At 34.1% G+C, this 21,669-nt stretch overlaps 1 protein-coding gene across 4 annotated transcripts in view; it reads right to left on the bottom strand.

Annotated features, from left to right (window-relative positions):
* LOC150108319 (uncharacterized) overlaps positions 1-21,669 on the bottom strand; it is a 337,096-nt gene that overhangs the window by 90,996 nt on the left and 224,431 nt on the right. For 2 of the 4 annotated variants that reach the window (XM_090390692.1, XM_090390693.1), the window contains exons 37-42: positions 11,691-11,814; positions 6,810-6,931; positions 4,447-4,479; positions 4,139-4,165; positions 692-733; positions 441-464 (exon numbers count right to left, since the gene is read on the bottom strand). In XM_090390692.1, coding sequence (XP_090246818.1) covers positions 441-464; positions 692-733; positions 4,139-4,165; positions 4,447-4,479; positions 6,810-6,931; positions 11,691-11,814 — 372 coding nt within the window. Of the gene's footprint in view, positions 1-440; positions 465-691; positions 734-4,138; positions 4,166-4,446; positions 4,480-6,506; positions 6,633-6,809; positions 6,932-11,686; positions 11,815-13,053; positions 13,094-21,669 lie in introns of those variants that run through there. The other 2 variants (XM_090390695.1, XM_090390696.1) reach the window with 2 other exon arrangements.

The raw sequence follows: 21,669 nt of genomic DNA, 5'->3' as shown, positions 1-21,669 counted from the left end.
ATATATATTTTAATAATATATATATTTTAATAATATATATATATTTTAATAATATATATATATATTATTAAAATAAACCCGGGTTTCCAATTTATTCTTCCCGCGTCAAAACCCACATCGCCACGCTCATCCCCCCCCTTGTTATAAAGAACCTTCGCCAAGAGCATGGAATTTGAAGACACCCAGTATCAAAACAAGCTATGTACGAAATTTTTCCTCCTCTTTTATTCTGCTATAATTGCTTTCAATACTCCCCCATAATGCCCTGAAATATATATATATATATATAATTTTTTTTAGTAAAAATAGCCAGTGTGTTTAAAATAAGGGACACTCCTAAACAAAAACAGGCTATAATAGCCGTAATAATAATAATAATGTTTAAGAAGAGTAGCATGGGTATTTTCCCAGAAAAATACTTAATAAGATGAAACATTTACCTATTTCTTGGTCTTGTGGTGGTACTGCAATTATAAAACAAACAAAAAAACTTAAGCACATCACACCTGATGAATTATACATATACAGTACTGTATAATAAGGATGAGGATATCATAAATAACATCATGTTATTTCTAGAAAAAAAACACTTACAGATATAGAATATATACATATTATAAATGCTCTTTCAAAAAGCAAAATATATTCGCTATGAACTAAATAATTTTATAACATAAGAGGAAACATTTACCTATGTCTTGGTCTTGTGGAGGTGGTAGTGGTGGTAGTGGTACTGCAATTAAAAAAAACACATAAGCACATCAGCAATGACACCTGATGAATTATACATATTCTGTATAATAAGGATGAGGATATAAATCTTCCTCTCCCTAATACGTATTAGGCCTACTGGCCTGTTATACAGAGCTAGTGCCGGATTAAACCCTGTGAATTCCCTCCCCCTTCCAGGAAGGCAGTAAAAATCTCGGGGCCCCTCGCGAATTATCTCCGAATAGGTTTTTAATTTTACCAACCAACAACTTTAATAAACCAATTTTATTACACAAAACAAACATTAACAATTATTAATATTATTAAACTATCTTTCTTTCCCTTCCATCTGATTCAAACGGGTTGGGTCTCCTAATGATGAGTCAAGGAGAAATAATGCAACTGGAACGCCACTCCTCTGCTGCATCCCTAATGGAGTATCCGGAGAGTTCATCGAAAAACAGTTTACCGAAAAACAATTCATCGAAGGCAATTCATCGAACAACAATTCATCGAAAAAGCAATTCACAGAATAAACAATTCATCGAAAATCAGTTTATCGAACAACAATTAATCGAAAAAGCAATTTATCGAAAGACAATTCCCCGAAAAAGCAATTCACCGATGAGCAGTTAATCGACAAGACAATTCATCGAAACGCTATTGATCGAAAAACAACAATTTATCGAAAAATCACAATTCATCGAAAATACAGTTCACCGAAAAATGAATTATAAGGCGTGTGAGGACGAAGATATGTGTGTGTGCAGTTTTTTTTTTGTTTGTTTTGGATTATTTTGAGAGGTATATATCTTTTTATTATCGTGCTATTTATAACTACTATTTATCCTATTTTGTTCGGAAAGCGATTTTTTGGCGGGGCCTACTGGTTGCAGTGAATGATATCCACTGAGGCGGGTATAGTTGAGATGTTAAGAGAACATTTCATAAAGGGATTTCATCCTCGTGAAATGTGTTAGCTCATATTCTAACCTTTGATGAAACATGGCTTCGTCACTATGACCCAGAGAACAAACAACAGTCAATGGAATGGAGACACAAAGATTATCTCCATGGCCAAAGAAGTTTCGAACCAAACAGTCAGCAGGGAAAGTTCTTGCCATTGTCTTTTAGGATATGGAGGTGTAATCCTTACCTTACCTCAAGAAAGGTGAAACTATTACAGCAGCTCTGCAAATTGAAGGAGGTACTGAAGGAAAATCGGTTCGAGAAACTAAGCAGAAGCGTATTGCTTTTGCAGGACAATGCACCTGCTTATGAAATCTAACAGACAATATACGACTTGGGATTTCAATATCTACCTCAAACAACATATTCACCAGGACTGGCCCCAGGGCCGGCCCTAGAAATTTTGTCGCTACGTGCAGAAATATATTTTTCCGCCCATTGCCCTTAAAAAAACTCTTTTAAATACGTCTTAAAAGCCATGATATTAATCAAGGCTTCAACATCTCTGATGATACATTCTAAATAGCAGCATTAGCTAATAAAAATTGATACGTTGATGAAAAAGGATCATAAACTATATTTTTTACACAGAGAGAGAGAGAGATTTCCTCTTAGTGTGCAGTATAATAAAATTATTCGTAACTTGTTATTGTACCTCGGGATATTTTAATTTTTAATGGAACAAATATTTTGCACTCAGGCGGCGCAAACCTTCGGAACGGCCCTGAAGAGCAGGCACTAAGAGTTGTGTAGATTCTAGTTAATTGTTAAGAAAAGTTAATTGCTCTCCACATGTTTACTTGTGGCAGCAAATAAAGAATGAATGATTCCAGGAAAAAAAAGTTCCTTTTCCAGGCATTAAAAAATTCACAGCCTATATATTTACAAATGATTTGTAAGAATAAATTTCCGGTAGACAGTTTCATTTCCTGATCATGTTATCAGGAAATGAAAGTTTATGCTAAGAAAGAAGATATATATATATATATATATATATATATATATATATATTCAAGATACCAAGTAACTTTATATTAGCTTGGTTTTAATCATATTGTCCAAGTAAGCAAACAGACAAGAAAGTCAAGTTTGCGCTTGTAAGTAATGCAAGTCCAAGGCAACTCTTGGTAGTGCCAGTCGAGGCAACTCGTGGTAAAGGTGGATAAACTCTGATCACTTTTCTTAGTATACTTTATTAGTATATTACTTTTTATTAGTTATTATTTAGTTATATATTATTATGTATATTATATTATACATACATATATATATATATATATATACACACACATATATATATACACACATATATATATACACACATATATATATACACACATATATATATATATATAGTTATATATATAATATTTTAGTTAGTTAGTTATTAGTATATTAATATTATACACACTAAGAAAAGTGATCAGAACTTTATCCACCTTTACCAGAATTGCCTCGGTTGGGACTACCAAGAGTTACCTTGGACTTGCACTACTTACAGGCGCAAACTTGACTTTCTTGTCCGTTTGCTTACTTGGGAAATAGGATTAAAACCAAATTTATATAAAATTATTTGGTATCTTGAATACATAATATACCGAAGTTAAGAAACGTTATATATATATATATATATATATATATATAACGTTTACAGAACTATATATATATATATATATATATATATATATATATATATATATATATATATATTAGGAATATTAGGAATATTAGCCATATTTTTAACATAGAGAAAACATGCACTATGAAATTTCTTCACGTACCATGATGCACGAATTTCAAAAATAGACTATCTTCCCTACAGATAAATCGCTAAGTATACAATGAAGCAGGATGTACACTTACATTAAATGCTCTAAAATGCAAGAAAATAATTATTACGTTTCAATGACCCTTCGATATCTTGTCTGTATCATAAGTAACGTTCCGCATTGTTACTGAACATTTTCTAAACAATAGTTTGCGAGGAAAATGACTTTTCGATGAATTATGATAGAATTCATCGAAAAATTTTGTGAATTGCCATTCGTTAAATTGTCATTGCCCTATGCCTCCGGGTATAGTCTATGACTGTATCTCGTGTGTTCATGGGGCCAGTTTGCCTGCTTGCACAAGGAAAATCCCCTGATAAACGGTAGAAAAATCCTGCTGTCCACACCCAAGACTGTCTAACTTGTTTATGTCTGAGAAAGATCCTTAAACTCCTCACGTCGGCGACGGGAATCGAACCCAGGACACTCCTTTACCAGCCATATGGTTGCGAAGCGCATAGCCACTAGGCTAACCGCGCGGAGATATCATAAATCACACCATGTTATTTCTAAAAAAAAAACACTTACAAATAAAAAAATATGTACACATTAGTAATGCTCATTCAAAAAGCAAAATGTATTCACTGTGAACAGAATAATTTTATTTTATACAAAAAAGAAGAACTTACTTATATCTTGGTCTGGTTCTGGTGGTACTACAAATTAAAAAAAAATAAACATAAGCACAACAGCAATGAGACCTGATAAATTATATATATATATACAAGCATGAGGATAACATAATTCACGCGATCGAATTTCTAGAAAACACTTAGTTATAGTTGATCGTATTGGTGGTTCCGGTGGTGGTACTACAATATAAAAAGATATACAAAACCTGTAGAGTCATATGGAAAGCTATATGCCACATAATATATACGTAAGTAAAATTGGTAATAAAATATACAAAAACAAGATATTTTTGAATAATACTTACATGGTGCTTCTGTTGGTGGTGGTAGTGGTCGGACTGTAAGTAATGAAATCTACGTTAGTAACTCATAATACACTGTATATAATATGTGTGACATGTATACATTAGGAATGTTATTGATATAAAATGCTTGTGGCGACAACTACAGTTTACGAGTAAACAATAACTTTCTTTTTTTAAAAGCCAACAGTTAGTTATTCATTTCCATTTCAAGAGTATATATTATATATGGTATATATAATATATAATTCTGTCTCCTGTGTATATGGATATATACAGGAGACAGAATCTAACGAAACATCATGTTATCTATACGTTAAAGAACTTCAAAGACTGAAGTTCAAAGTTTAAATACAAAAACTAGCTAATGTGCGTTCAGAGAGAGTACTTTTTTCTTGGCAACAGCAAGGCACATATGTAGGAACGTTTTGGCATTCGGGCAGTTGCTAAAGCGCTAGTGTCATGGTATTTTACCAGATTCCGAAATCGTCACACTATAAAAGGCGCTTAGCTACGAATTTACAAACGGGACTAAAAACCTAGCTACTTATTAATCTTTATTAATTATGTTATTTCTTTGAAAACTAGATAATCTTATGCAAGTAGCGGCATTACGTTAGATCAATATTTTGTGATGCTTCACTTTTAAATGTTGTTCCCTTTTGTTTGGTTAATCGTAATCTTAAATTAAATTATCCTGCATTTAGTGTTTATTATTCTGTAGAAAAGAAAAGGAAACATATGTTGGTATAATATTTTTTGTTGTTGTTATTGTTGGTTTTTTTTTAACGCTCAAAATCATTAATCGGTCTAGAAGCGAATATTACCCTGCAGACGATATCACTATTGAGGAAAAGAAAAATAGAATAATAATATAAAAAGTGGAAGTGATATGTAAATCATCCATTACCCTTCATAGCTTCCATGGTCATTTAATAATAAGGAAAAGCAAAATATAATAGATCGTTTTTATCTTGGGAGATATCTTCCGGAGAATAAATGGAACAATAGAGATAATAAGTTGAATGAGATATTAAAAAGCCAATACTGGAAATGCAAGAACGCAACGTTTAAGGGTATGAGAGAAGTAGGAAAAAATATCATTTGGAAAACAAAGAAAGCACTTACGAATACTTTACATCATGCAGTATTTACGTTTATTTTGAGATTGTAAACTTCGAATGAGTCAGGTCGATTGGATGAGTAATTAATTCTAAGTACGTTTTAAGAACTAAACTTTACAACGAATCTATAGAAGCTTTTAATAATGTTAATAATGAAATATTAATTATAATTAATAATGTAAACAAATTAAGTTACACAGGACTGTGTTCTCGTTTCCTTTCTTTGCATATAAAGAAAATCAAAATCTCACTGGTTTCTCGGTTACCACCTAGGATATGACTTTTTGGTATGAAGTCATAGCTGAACGAAATAACCGGGCTGCGTTCGTAGAATAGCTGAGTAGCTCTTAATTTTAATCGGCAATATTTGCCAGAGCTAGCGTAGTCCACTCCTTGCTTAGTATTAGCTATAACAAGTCATTTAGTCATGGATCAACAGCTTTCAGGTGATTATGTTGGAGGTTTAATGGATTTTTTTACAACACTCAAAAAGAATTAAAATGGAATTTAATACTTCCTATATTTCGTCTAGTCACTAGGACATCTACTGGGATTACAAATACAATTAATGTAACATGCACACAAAAACTTACAATACTAAGCCCAACCACGTGGGTGACACTAAAGTCCTATCTAGGTGGAGCGCCCTCTAAGGGCGGTAGTAGGTGGCCTGGAATGTAAGGTGGGACCTCTGGTGATGAGGACCTCTTTCTTCTTTTATCGACGTTGATGATATTGACCTAATTGTATTTATACATTTTAAGTAAAGAAGTTTTTTGACATTTTCATTTTTCTGGATATTTTAACATGAATAGCGATTTAAAATGCCGTCTCCCTTTGTTTGCGTATCTGTCTGCTTGTTGGGACAGTATGCATTAAACGAATCACATACAGTTAAAGGTGCTGTCCCATTTTTATTTTATTTTAATAACGAACATTATTTTATTTGATTATATGGGTTGGATACATTTTATGCCAGAAAATATTGTGTCGAACGTGATAAAAAGGTTGGACGCCACTTCTCTCGAGCAGCTGGATTATCTTTCTCTTAGCCCACTTGATGTGCTATAAATTTATACAACATATTAGCTCTCCATATGTGATAATACGCGGCGTTACTGCATATAGTCTAAAATATAGTAATTATACACATTTTAGAGAAAATGATTAAACATTATACTCAAAAAAGTTACGCCATCTACTATAGTATAATAAACAACCACAAAAAAGCATTGCACTTACGAACAGCCATTGGTGGATGAATGCATATGGCTACTTCTAGTATCTCAAATAACAGAATTCTTACACGATGTGAGCAAAATTGGAAGAGCTTAAGAAAACAGACTTCCACATATTTTTGATATCTAAAAGAGAGCACATATTATATAACATATTAGTATACCAATTGCTGCAGTCAGAAACTATACTCTACCAAGAGAAAACAGAAACAAGGGTTCTGTTTTCGTTTTAACTATACGGCAATTCATTGCTATTATTATAGGTGAATACATACCCTTGCAAATGATTCAGATTATTATATTAAACAAATAAGGAAATTAAGAAGACATTATATTAACTTGGTAAAATGCATATCGATTTTGTGATAAAACAGGTATAGTGTTTCATGTAGAAAGTGTCCCAAGAGTATAGTAAAGAAAAAATAACTGTCCCTTTAGCGGTTTCGAAATAGCAAGAAAGGATAAAAGTTAGAAAATTAAACGAGAGGAAAGATCTTGTGATTAGTAATAAGAAGAGAGAATAATTTCTCAAAATTATAACTGAGAAATAAAAGTGAAGCGAGAGAATTAAAGGATATGCAAATGGTAATCCAGCCTTAATTAATAACTAAATAAAACTCAACACCTAACATATTTTGAAGACTAGTCTATTCAGGATGAAACGGTTATTTTCAGCATTGATCAACTGGATACCTTAAAATTGACAAGTTAGAAACGTCGAACGCTTGCCAGTAGAAAAAGATCATGGCGAACGTTTTGAATACTAGCCCTGTTCCATAATCTAATACGTTTCTAGAGTTTCGAAGAAACATGAAGTGCAAAAATCGGTAAAAATAATGGAATAATTCATGAAATTCTGAACATCTGCTACACTGTAAATCTGATGCATCGTGTTGTCGAGCTCACATCCTGTACTTTTGAAAAATGCTTTGTGAAATGAAAATAAAGTTTTTTTTTTTTACAATTATATATTTTATCTGTGTAAAGCTGTAGATATAAAAGAACGACTTGTAATCGGCAGTATATAACAAATCCATTGTATAAATGAATTCGTTTAAAATTGAAGGTCTTTAAAAATGTAGTCAAAAATATATGCAGATCTGGATAGAAAAGTGAAAATGAGACAGGAATCCTAAATCCACATAAACGTTTTAAATTGATATCGATACCTCAACCTATGTGTTCTATAATACTTAAATGAGTAGAGAATACAAAGAGTGTCATTACTGTTTACATGTAGTACAGGTTTAGATCTAACTGACCTGCAAATTACCATACTTCATCATACTTCATTGAGTATGCATTGATAAATATAAAAACAATTAATTTGCATAAATTAATTTTTATTAATTTGTGAATTAGTGAAATTGTTTCATATGAAACTAAAGCTATGTATATTTTATATTTGAATATTCTAACAATACAAATGTTTTAACCAAAAAAAAATAGTTTTCAATTGAAATCCTTAGGTCTCTTAGTCGAATCACTGAATGACACCATTACTTTAATACTTTGAATTCATAATTCATTCATTTCTTCAACTCATTAATTTCTTGCTCTTCTCCTTCAGGAGGAGAAGGGAAAGATTTCCTCAAGAATTCCTCAAGTGAAAGTATTGCTTAGGGGAAGAGGAGTGAGCATTAGTATCTGAGGATAGAAGTGAACAAAACTTTTGAAAATACATACTTCTCTTTGACAAAAAAAATGAAGAATAACAGGTGTAACTAGAAGTTGGTATCAGAAGCTATTTCTGAGTATTTGTATTTAAAAAAACAAGTATCGTATAAGTCTGTAATAGTATATTTCAATACTGATAAAGAATGCCGAAGCGAAAGTGGCAGTGAGATTAACAGAAAGGTAAACTTACCATGCTGCAAACCTATGTGTTCAGCAAATTATTAACAAATTGGTCCAGCTCAGATCAACAATCAGTGATATCATTCCATCTCACTGATTGTTGATCTGAGATCAACAATCAGTGAGATGGAACCGCAGGGAGTCAACTACAAGAGATTTTACCCGCAGTGGATGATCAACCACACTCACCCAAAGTGACGTAAGATATCGAACGACAATTCATCGAAAATGCAATTCATCGAAAAAAGATTCACCGAAAAGTTTAAATTTTCGAAAATGTTATGAGAAAATTGATCCATTTAGAACAAAAAACTGAACCGTGCAGAGTTAGAAAGCGATGATATTTTAATAGGAAAAAATTATAGAACAATGTGGTTTCTTATTGTCTTTCTTGTCCGATAACTGTTTCATGTCTGTTCATGGGACTGATTTGCGGGAGGAAAAGCCCAGCCTTCTCCGTATTATGCCTGCTAACTTACCTTTAGCTGAACAGGACTGATAAAAATTATGCGCGTCGTACATGGGATTCCAACTACCCAGGTCTTTCTAACTAAACGGCTTCGTTTATACCGACTGAACTACGCAGGCTCCATTATTATTATTGTTGCTAGTAGCAATATGCGACTTCAATGCAGCAAATTATTATGGGATGAATTTTACTCAGATTCTCTATTTGAAACTTTACATGAAAATGTCGAACCGTTCCAGTTTTCAGTTCAGCTATATTCGGGGCGACAAAGAAATAACGTCTCCAAATAATGTACTGTATTACAAAATCTCTCTGACTTGCTGAATTAGTAGAAGTTGCCAGTACAAGAAGCTATCTTCGTGGTTCAGTTTTTGTTCTAAATGGATTAATTTTATCATAGCATTATCGAAAATTTAAACTTTTTGATGAATTGTTTTTTCAATGAATTGCCTTTTCGATGACTTTTCATGTAACCAATACGAAGGATCATATGTAAAAACCATTGTTCCATTCGTCGACCGACAAGTGGAATGAGGAGTTCTGGGCATCGACTGGAACACGAATCGGCACAAAACATTCAGAACCGAGGCTAATAACATGTATTTACATGCTAGGACCGCAAAATGCAAGCTCCATATTATCGGCACCAACATATAGCTTCGTTTTAAGTGTGCAAAGAGCGTGTACAGCGGAAGGTGGAAGTTTAGAAACCTTGATATGGTGCGACAAATCATGCTACACTCTCTACCGAGCAGATAGACAGATCCAAGCAATATATAGCCAATTCACATGATATATGCAAATATCGTGATGAAGAGAAACAAGAATAAATGCCGTAATATTACAGAAGACGTCAGTCTCCCTAAAATCAACTGGGACATTATAAGAGGAATGCTTCGTATCTTTTAGACTGTCTTAGATTGTGATATAATTCGTTAATACTATAGATCAGCGATTTTCAACCGGTGTGCCGCGAAAGGTTCACAGGTGTTTACAGATATGTGTTTGCGGGTTCCTCCAGTTGTGCGACAATTATAGCATACGCTGCGCTTACACCGTTCCGTCTGCGCCGTATAAAGACGAGACAGGTTTAATCAGTGAAATCTTTGAGTATTTTTCTCACCGACACACCTGAATCGGTTTCAATTCTGTAAGATCTGTTTCCTTGTGTTTTAGCAATGTTGAAGTTTAGTGAAAACTATGGGTGCTGCACTTTTAAAACGTTACGTTATGAACACTATAAAAAATAAGAACAGCTCACAGCTTGAAAGCTTGAAAAAGATTTGAGAGTATGCATATCGACAATCCGACCTCACACAAGCGACATAACGCCAAACTCAGGTGTCTCACTGATTAAAAAAACACATTTATGTTACATTTGTGTATATTAGAAAAAGAGAATAAATAATTACTGAATGAATAAAATGAAAAATGAATAAAAACAATTACAAGGTGTCGTGAATAAATGGGGTTTTCAAAGAGATGTTTCAAAAAGAGGTTTGCGACGGCTTTCGTCTTTATTTGAAGCAGTTGATATAGTTCTTAATACTTGCATGGTGTGCCGTAGAATTTTAGTAATTAGTTTTAATGTGCCATAAGCTTAAAAAAAAGGTTCAAAACCACGTCTAGGTTAAGGAATGGCCTGATGTAACTATTTTCAGGTTAATAAGCCACGCTTAATGATGAAGCATGGCACACACACACACACACACACACACACACACACACACACACACACACACACACACACACACACACACACACACACACACACACACACACAGAGAGAGAGAGAGAGAGAGAGAGAGAGAGAGAAATTGACGTGTATATATATAATATAAAAGCTTAACTCATACTCATACTACCACTAGCCTATGGGAAATCTACTGTAAGTGAGAGAAAATCGCCATTTTTCTACTATCAGAGTAACAGACAATAGTGCGGCACGATTGTTTTAATGAAGTATTTGTTATCATTCCTAAATCAATAACAGTACTTCCATATGCATCATATAATCAAATTCGCATCGTTTTGTTTCCAAAAATTTTATCAACGAAGTAGAACACTGAATTTCATAAGCTTGAGCAGCGTGCTGCATTCTTGCCAAAATGAATCAATCAATTAGTAAACTTATAAATACTTGTTGGACTTTATACTAAGAAACTGATTGATCTCGTCCATCCCTTTAGGATGGGTAGAGTTCCCTAATGAGGAATTTACGACGAAATTAATGCGGCCGGTTCGTCACTCCTTGCTGCATCCCCCTAAGAATAGTTTTCATGACTGTAATCTGTGTGTTCACGGGGTCGGTTTGCCTGCTTGCGGGATGAAAAACCCTAGATAAACTGGCGGAAACAATCCTGCTGTCCACGCCCAAGACCTGCTAATTTGGCTATGGCAGATCCTTAAACTCCTCACGTCGTCGACGGGAATCGAACCTCGGACACTACTTACCCAGGCATATGGTTGCGAAGCGCAAAGGCACTAGGCTAACCGCGCGGACTATACTAAGAAATGCATGATAATAATTCAAGCGTCGGTGGACATTTCAGCACATACCTCGCTGCTATAGAACTGTATCCCATGTTGTTTGAGGCTGCATATATGTACAATGCATTTAAACAAGGCTTGGCCTTCTCAAATGTGATATTACTTGCGCACCAATAAAAAGATTTGTCGAAACCTGGAAAGAGAAACAATCGACTATGATAAAACAAAAGAGAGATACATTGTTATGCTTTATAAATAAATTTCTAAATAAAATAAAATGAAATTAAATAAATAAAAATAAATAAATTATCCTCGCTAGGCTCTGGTATTTCAATAAAGTCACAGAAAATATTAAAAAAAAAAAACAAGCGATAAATGCTAGATTCCTTGTATTCTTTTCTTAAATTTTAATCTTCATAAACGTGTAAGAAGATATTCTATTTTTAAGTGTACATCGTTTAAACATAAAGGATTTGTGATAAAATATAAATACACATAAAACGGCTTTCTAAATTAGAACAGTTTAATTCAGATATTATCGATTCTTGATTTGTTTTTTTTTTAAATCACAGAATATACTCTGTCGAACAAAGGCAACTAATGTAAATTTTTCTCGTTTACATTACTGTTTTTTTTTAAAGGAGGATTAATATTCTCAAAAAATAAGTATATATTGCTCTTATATATCAGTACACTAGAGGGCTAAAACATACCTCAACTTGTGCGATTTGCGCCTACTACTTAAGAAATTCATCCCATATTGTTTGAAGGATGCATATTATGTACAATGAATTTAAATAAAGATTGATCATCGTAGATGAATAAATAACAATCACAAATACATGTCTCGCTTACAGTGTTGTATTTATTATCTTTGGCGTTTTCGAGATATTTTAAATACAGTTTCTAAGTCGTTGAATAGCTCGAAAAAAAGTAAAATATGGACTGAGTAATCGCGGTCTTTGTATGAGAAAGCAATGTATGACTGATTACTCCGTTTAGGTTCTGCAAAGCAAAACCAGAATAAAACTCGTTTCATTGTTAATTTTGTGTCATTGAGTCATAAATCCGATAAAGTATGGCTTGCGTATAATTGAATACTTTAGAATCATCTTAAAAACTTTAGCAACTGTAAAACTGCTGAACAAAAATTCAATTTATAGAACAAAATTGAATTATATATGTCTTAATTTAAAAAATGCAGTGCTCATAATTCAACATTGCTGGGTTGAATCACGAACAGTGATCATATTACTTTAACTGGAATACGATTTTTGCTCACTTTAAATAAGTAATCTTAACTTGTAAGCGCTGATGTTTGCACATAGTAGTAGTGTTTTCTTTTTTCTCTTTTTTTTTCTTTCAAATACGATTATTATTATTATTACTACTATTTGACACCTCCAGGGAGTCCAGAGACTCATATACTCACATATTTTAACAATGATCAAATATATCTCGGAAATTAAAACCTGAAAGTAAATAAAATAAAATGTAATTAGATTTGTTAAATGAAAATTGGATTGTCATTAAATATTACATTTTAAGTTAACCAAATATATTAACCTTTACACAGAAATGACAAGTATGATTTCAGATTTGATTTCTAAAAGATATAATAAATTGCAATACATAAGCACGGTGTTTTAAAAAAATAATAATAAATCGAATAATTGTTATTCGATTGTGAAGGGTATTTTGATCTTTATGTCACTTCGCGTAATATAACAAAGGCGTCCTCTACCTTCATTTGCTATCTACCAAGAGTTCCAGTCAGAAATACCATATGAACTGATTCTTACAACCGTTACAGATCTGAAACGCACCTTGACTTCAACAAACATGAATATTTAGTGGGGAAAATGACAGCACAGGCATCGGTTCGATCTAATAAACGTTAAAAGCAGCCGGACTTAACATACTATTATATATTACATATTCTGACTCTCCAGACTATTAGAAATGTAACCTTACGTAGAGTTTAAACCTCAAGATGTGATACGATCCTATATTGTTTCTCAGAATGTCGTGAGAAACAAGGAAATGGACGACCATCCGTTAGGCTAGTATACGTGGAGTGCGTTGCACTATTTTTCTCCTAATTTATATTTTATTGCTGTGATCATTCAGCAGCCGAAGGCACAGCTGGAAATGATTCGCTCTCTCTCGCAACTTTGGTAACATCACTGAACATGGGTAACATAATTCTTCGTAGTGGAAATCGTGAACCAAAGCTACATATTCTTAAACTGCAGCAGTTATTCCATGCCATCACTGAATCCCCCCCCCACACACACACAATTCATATTCACGTACTTTTCATTCGAAAGAATAAACGGTATTTTCTTGAGTTAATTTTCGTTTATTAATACCACATGTTTCTAAACGTATAACAAGTATAATAAAAAAAAGTATTAAACAGTATAACCTAATTGGTTTCTTGAGTTACTGAACCAGAAAATTAATTACACATAGCAGGTGTTATCTTCACAATTATTACATACAAACAAGAGACCAGAAAAAAAAATGTATTAATTAATCTATAGTTGTAGGAACAATGCTGGGTGTTTCTGTCACGTTCTGTGGCATGACGTGTGTCATATCCGTGGTCTGCTGTTAGATTTTTGATAAAAGAAAACCAAGCTTGGTACAGGATTAAACTTTTGGTTTTTATTACATTATGTGGAAATCCAGAGGATTTCTGAAGTTTCTTTATCCTTTCTTGTAAAACAATTATGATCAATATATGGATTATTAAGTTAACATTATTTAATTTATTAAACGTATTACATGTTCTCAATACCTAAAATTAACTGAAGACCTGCTAAAGCACTGAAGCCTTCGTATTGTAGAATAAAAGGTATGTTTAAAGTTACTTTCAATAATGATATAACAGTCTTAATGTACATGTCTGACTGACACCCTAGCTGCACTATTTGTGCTGAGATGGTAATCATGTGCGAGCTCAAAATATATTTAGTATTCACCTGGAAATATCTCACCGAATTATTCTTCTAATGAATAGTCCATAAGGGGATTGCCATTATAAATTTTGATCTGTGGAAAAGTGCCAGGAAAAGGGTGGAGAAGCTCAGGAAATTTCAAGAGGCTCAAGAAAATAGATGAAACCAAACACTTAAAACACCAAACACTTGAAGATTCGGCATAACACTTATCATCATATCTGATGTCTTTTGCAATGAGTGACCCGTTTCGTCTCTACACTCGCTACATAAAATGTGAATATCTCATTACTATTTTGCAAATAGTATCACAAGATAAACCTAGTTCTCATTTCACAAACATCCTTTTAAGGTTACATCTACGGCCTGGTCTTTATTTTAAATCATCTGAAGTAGATGAATAAGTCGCAGTTTTTGAAGAAAATCTGAAATAAAAAAAAGACCAAACCTATATAAATCAGTGCATTTGGAAAAAAAGTTAGTTCTGAGGAAAATACAAATATCGGTGTTTGACGACATACACGTAAACACGCACGCACGCACGCATTTTTCTCTTTGCACAGTAATTATTGTGCAAAGAGAAAAATTCAAAATGGCAATTCATCTAGACACATGAACTGTAGACGAAAAATGTAATTTTTTATGCGTGCGTTTTTTCGTTGTGTATGGCAGCAGCATAAGCATTCCGCCGGAATTCTTCTCAAACTTGTTGACGTATGGTTAGGTGGTTGAATCAGCGCACTGGAGCAAGCACGGAAAATTCTGTTACAAGTGGTAGTAGTTCCGGATGCTGAAGAAAGAAGCTAGTCACTCAGTAGCGCTCAGTATACATGGTATTTGGATGGAATACACCAAGATGAACAGATTATTAGATTCAACACAGTATATTTTCCCAATAATTGAGAACACATAGCTCCAGTGTTACAGAACACATAGCTCCATTTACGCTGGGAACAAACCTCTCACTCGTAAAAACATTCTATCGAACGGAATGAGTATCTTCTACGTTCATACCTTTATTGCAGAGAGGTGTGAACGTAGAAGATATTAACAGAACAGAAACATATCGTAATGAAGTATGATGATAAATGTATTGACTACGAATTTTTTCCCAATCGCTCATGATTTCCAAAATACAAGGAGGGGTTCCTATTAAATGTGATACTTCAGCCCTAGTTTATACAGCACAAATTAACTACTTAGTGAATATTTGTTTCTATACAATAATGTATAATGAAAAGCTAATGAATCAACAATACAATAAAGTCGAAAAATTTAGACAGCTATGATTTAATTATTCAATATCTTAATGTTAATTTTTTGAACTGAACCAATAGGCTTCTGAAAATCAGAAATAAATGAAATGATAAGATTAGAAAGTCGCATTTTTGAATAAAAACTGATATGAAAAAAGTAACTGAATATATTCGTTGCAGAAATACAGCTTTATGATTTCATAATAATTGCTTTTAGTAAAAGACCTCTCAGCAAATTGTTGCAAATACTGAAAAACGTGGTAAAGAAAAAAATCTTGTTTTAAACTTAAATACAAAGTAACTGACAGAAAAAATTCATAATAAATTCACAATAAAAAGTATCACTATAATAATATAACCAAACATAACAAAGTGAATGATTAAAAAACTGTTTTTCTTGTCTTAAGCTTTTCACGAACCATTTAGGTTCTAAGCTGTGGACTTCACAACCGCGACCGTCTCGAGGATAAGGTGGTTGGCCCTATGCCTACCGGTGTGTTCTATGTCTGTAGATGTGCGTGTGTTCACGGGGCCGATTTGCCGATTCTGGGAACGAAAATCCGGAGTTTCCGAGTGAAAAAAAAAAAAAAAAACTACCTCCGTATCAGATCGGCTAACTCATCTTTAGTCAAAAGATACCAGATAAAGATTCCTCACGTCACTGACGGGAATCGCACCCAGGTCTTTCCGACCAAAGGGATTCGTCTACATAGAATGAGCCACGGAGACTCAAAGAAACTATTTAATAAAATGAAATGTTAAGCAATTAAAAAAAAGAATTTGGTTGTTTATAATGAATGCCGGAACAACTAACATCACATTCAAATTTTGTTTTAACTGCAATAAATGCCTAAATCATTTATACATTTATTGCAGTTAATAAACCCATAAACAGTCATAAATGCTGTTTTCGGATATCTTAATTAAAAAAAATGCAGTTCCGAATGAGAAAATATAATTTCCATCTAAAGCTGACTAGCGTAGATTTGATTAAAAAGTCGTACAAATGTAACTTGAAGGCACATGTTATTGCGGACACATCTCGGAGCCCCCCCCCCGTACAAGTATGATGAAAGTTATAATTTTAATTTGTATTCTTCATGAAAGCTGAATATTTCTACTTAAGTATTATTATCATTATCATTAGTATCCTTATACGGGTACCTCCATGGAGTCTGAAAACTCATTGCGGGGGATCCAAACTATCCACACAATCTATCATACCTCTCCTTGAACCCATTAACATACAAAGCGCTCAAAACTGACTATGGCAGTCCATTCACTCATTCACAACTTTCCAAGCAAACAATCTAGCCCTCACACCCCCTACTAACCACACCTTTATTCAATTTCCAAGGATGACCCTTCATTCTGCCTCTAGCCAAGTGCTGAAATATTTCCCCTGCATCAATCCTATAAAACCCTTTAAGCAACTTAAATATCTCTATCATATCCCCTCTTTTTCTCCTATCAACCAACTTCTGCAATCCACGCACCCTCAATCTATCCTCATAGGGAACATTCCACAGGCTACTCATCAACTTGGTCACTTGTTTCTGAATCTTCTCCACCGCTTCCTCATCCCCAAGAAACCCAAGGGACCTGGCTTGAGCACAATAAATCTAGATGTGGGCGTATCAAGGCCTAATGAAGAGGAATAACCTCTTCCTTATATCTACATGTTAATGTCTTCTTCAACAACTAAGTAATCTTACGGGCTACCTTAGCTACCTTATCAATATGTTCCTCTAAACTTTAACTTTCTATCTACCACTACCCTTAAATCTCTAGCATCATCTGTTTCCTGGAGTAAAGTGCCATCAATGTGATACACAGCTTGTAATCTATTTATCACAAAATTCATAACTTTACTTTTCTAGATTTAAACTGATATCCATTATCTTTTTGCCGATACGGACAATCTATTTAAATCGTCTTGGTTATCTATTACTTTACCTAATTTCGCATACTCAGCAAACAACTGAATATTTCTTTTCAGGTTATTTCCTATATCATTTATGCACAAATTATAAATAAATAATACATAGCGGTGTGGCACAAGGTTCACTTTGTGCCACACCACTAGTCACCTGTTTTCGCCTGAATTCTGCACCACCATATACCACTTTTTTATATCTGTCCAGCAGCCATCCTCTTATCTACTTAACCAGCCTAACCAGCCTACATGCCTAACCCCATTTGTTCTAATTTGGTTAAAAGAGTTCCATGAGGTATTGTGTCAAATGCCTGTGCAAAATGAGTAAAATCATCATGTAGACATTTCCTTTATTCAAATCTACTATAAAAAAGTTAGTAAATTATTAAGGCATTACCGGCCCTTCACAAAGCCATGTAGACCATCGTACAGTATCATATTTTTATATATGCTACTGTATGATGGTCAACATGGCTTTGTGAATATACATCTTCTTGAATTCTGTTTTTGACCACTTTTTCTAATACTTTTACTACCACGCCTGAGATACCGATTGGTCTATATTTGCGACTGCAATCTTAGAACCTCCCTTATGCAAGGGAATTATTTTGCCCTTTTTCCACTCCCTTGGAAATCTACCTGAGCTGAGACTTAAATTAAAGAGCCTAGTTAGGTTCCAATTCCAATTCATCTACTTCTATTCCCAAATCAGTGTCTGTCACATAGATTAAAGCAGTAACCTCACTAGGATATACCCTTGCAAAGTGGTCACTCATTAATTCAACTATTTTATCTGATTCTGTCTCCTCGTGCCCGTCATCACTCATTAAGGTTAATCTTCCATAGTCATTCTTCCTCTTACTTGCCATATAACGAAAAAAACTCTTTGGGATTTCCTTTGGCCTGCTTTGGCTAGATTTTTCTCATAATTTGCTTCCTTGCCATGCAAGTCACCTTCCTCTTTATATATCCTCCATAGAAATTTCTTCTTCTGCATCTCGTGCTTAATGATATTACTCATCTATCTACTCCTACCTAATTAAACCTCCTTACCTAAGCTATACAATTTAATACTGCTTCCTCTAGATGACCCTTAACTACATCCTATGCAGTTAAGGATCAGCATATATGTCCATAGTTGAGGGCACATAATAATCACTCAACCTAACACACTAATATCCTTACCCTGCAGTGCCACGGCACAGATTTAAGTTTCATCCTAAGTTTGTCATAATCACCAGCCTTCTAGTTCCAAATATTTCTTGACAGAATAATCCTCATGTTGTAGAATCCCAAGTCAAGATCGCATGGTCACCTTGGTTATGGATAGCTCTTCTGATCCTATTAGTCAGCTCCAATACCCTCTCATCCCCTAGTCTCCTCCATCACATTCTGCCTTAAGTAATTAAATCCTTAGTAGTTATATAAATTCTATTTCCTTCCTGCCACATGACTTTTTCTTTCCCGTCTATATGTCCATAGTTGAGGGCCACATAATAATCACACAACCTGTACTCATTGTATTAATTTGGCGATGTGTGTGTGTCTTCCAGATCATCCGTCTTCCTGAACTCCCTAGCAACAACCAACTCCATATTTTGTCTTACTGGCCTTAATTTCAGTCTAGATTGCGTCAAATGAAGTGTTACCTTCCCGTTATCTCCTACTTCTTTTGGCTGCAGTTCATCTGCTGTCATCAGCATTATCCATCCCCCATCCCATCTTCTCTATCCTATCTCTCTCTCTCTCTCTCTCACTCTCTCTCTCCATCCTATCTTCCCTAAAAATACTAAACCCGTCACATTATGTCCCTGTAACTACATCATCTGCTATTAGCTAATTCTCACAAATGCCTGTAGCGTTTCGCGAGGTTGCACTAACCAATGCCAAAAACTCCTCTTTCTTGTTCCTGATACTTCTGGAATTAGTATATAGAAACGGCAACATCTCTTTATTCCCCAAGCCACCTTTGCTTTCTGAATTGACAACCTATTCAATACTTTTGCTTGAGAGACTAGATTCCTCACTTGGTCATTCTCACACTCACTCGCTTCATGGGTGCCTTCACATAAACACACTTGCTTCCACCCTAATTGCCTAAAATTCGCTGAATTTGCTTAAGCATGCTCAGTGAGCCTAAAATTAAAACTATTTAGATGCAGTCCATCAGCATTGTACAAAATCCTTCTTTCCGTCAAACACAGATCACAGATTCATAATTTCTACATCATTCATTCTGTACAATCTACATATAGACTCATTGGCTATCAATGCCCTACTCCTCCTTCTCCTCCTCCTCCTCAGTTCGCCTCTATCATAGCGTGGTAAGAGACTTACAATCTTCTCCTTCTCGATCTTCAGTTTTGCCTCTTCTTACAATTCCTTTACATCCTCCCTCATAGAATACTTCTCTCCTCTCAAATCATTTGTACCAATCAAGACAATCATTTACTTCGAATTACCTTTTTGCATTCAGATGGTGACTGATATCGTGAATATCTGCACCCGGAAAACACGATTTTGTTACACTTTCATTAAGTATTTTCCTGATCATTGAGTCTCCGTATATAATTCCTCCTTAATTTGATTTCCTTGTTTGTTCGGTCTATCTTTATTATTCCTTCGGACCGTCTGCTTCTTTCTCTTTTCAGTCCCGCTAATCTCTTGTCGCTTCTGCAATTTTGAAATTTCGCGCTTTGTCCTATGAAGGATAGCATTCGAGGGCGCAGTTTTTTTTTTATTTTTATGAATGTCCATTTTGTTCTCTATTTCTACGGCGGCAGGTTCGACATTAATAACATCATTTTTCATCTTACCGTTGGTACTGTCCACTCTACTAATATTTGCTACGTTCTCGTCACCTAACAGACGCTCACTTTAATTTTATTCACAAATACATTTCACACACATTGCACTGAATAATATCCCGCAAATTCAAATCGCCTGACAAAGTGGTTTTTACCGCAATTGTTCGTCCACTCATTGGTGCCATGCCGACAACATCGTATTTCATCAAAAAAATAAAATAAAATAAAACACAACGTTTACTTATAAACTATCTACTCGGTGAATCCCACTCCCGTTTAAAACAAAACTATAACAAGTTAACCTAATATTCTGAATTAAAATAAAAAAGTTACTTATTCTTCAGGAGGATAATTCCACTCTACACGCACAATATGCCCACAATGCTACGCGTATTGTGGGCGTGTTTATAATACTTGTATATTATAGTAGCATATAGTATATACTATAGTGGTATGTAGTAGTAGTATAAAATACTAATACTACTATAGTGTATACTATAGTAGTATGTAGTAGTAGTATACAATACTAATACTACTATAGTGTATACTATAGTAGTATGTAGTAGTATACAATAACGGCCAAAAGACAAAATATAACCCTTTTAATTTCTGGGATTCATCCCATGAATGAAACGCGATTAGTCTAATAAAAATGAAAATAATCTATTACATATGGAGTAATATACAACAGGTTCATTTTAATCTCGTTGTTCAAGTGAGATAAGTTAAATATCATCCAGCTAGAAAACTCAAATTAAATCTACCAATTTATTAATGTTTTTTTTTTATATCGCGCACATACATACACATACGAGAGGCTACCAAACTTATAGTACATCAGCATCCCGGATGGATTTAGAGACAGGAGCAAAGAAGAGTAACCTTAAATGTATCTAGTCACTTTCTTTAGTCGGACTTCTGCTTCTGGATGCAATTAAGGATTTTTACGAATGAAGAATGTTTTCAGCGTTAAACCACGAAGACTGATAGTATTATAATATAGGACGACTTTGAGATTTACAAAGTGAGAAATTGTTCACAAGCAATAGCGTTGAGATCTAAAGAGGTTGCCATTTTTTTAAAATT

This window comes from Typopeltis vanoorti, chromosome 3 (genome assembly GCF_054136105.1).
Source record: "Typopeltis vanoorti isolate ZY-2024b chromosome 3, IOZ_Tvanoo_1.0, whole genome shotgun sequence".
In the NCBI taxonomy this organism is placed as follows: domain Eukaryota; kingdom Metazoa; phylum Arthropoda; class Arachnida; order Uropygi; family Thelyphonidae; genus Typopeltis; species Typopeltis vanoorti.
Note: the sequence above shows the minus strand (reverse complement) of the source record. Positions and strands in the feature narration are given on the sequence as shown.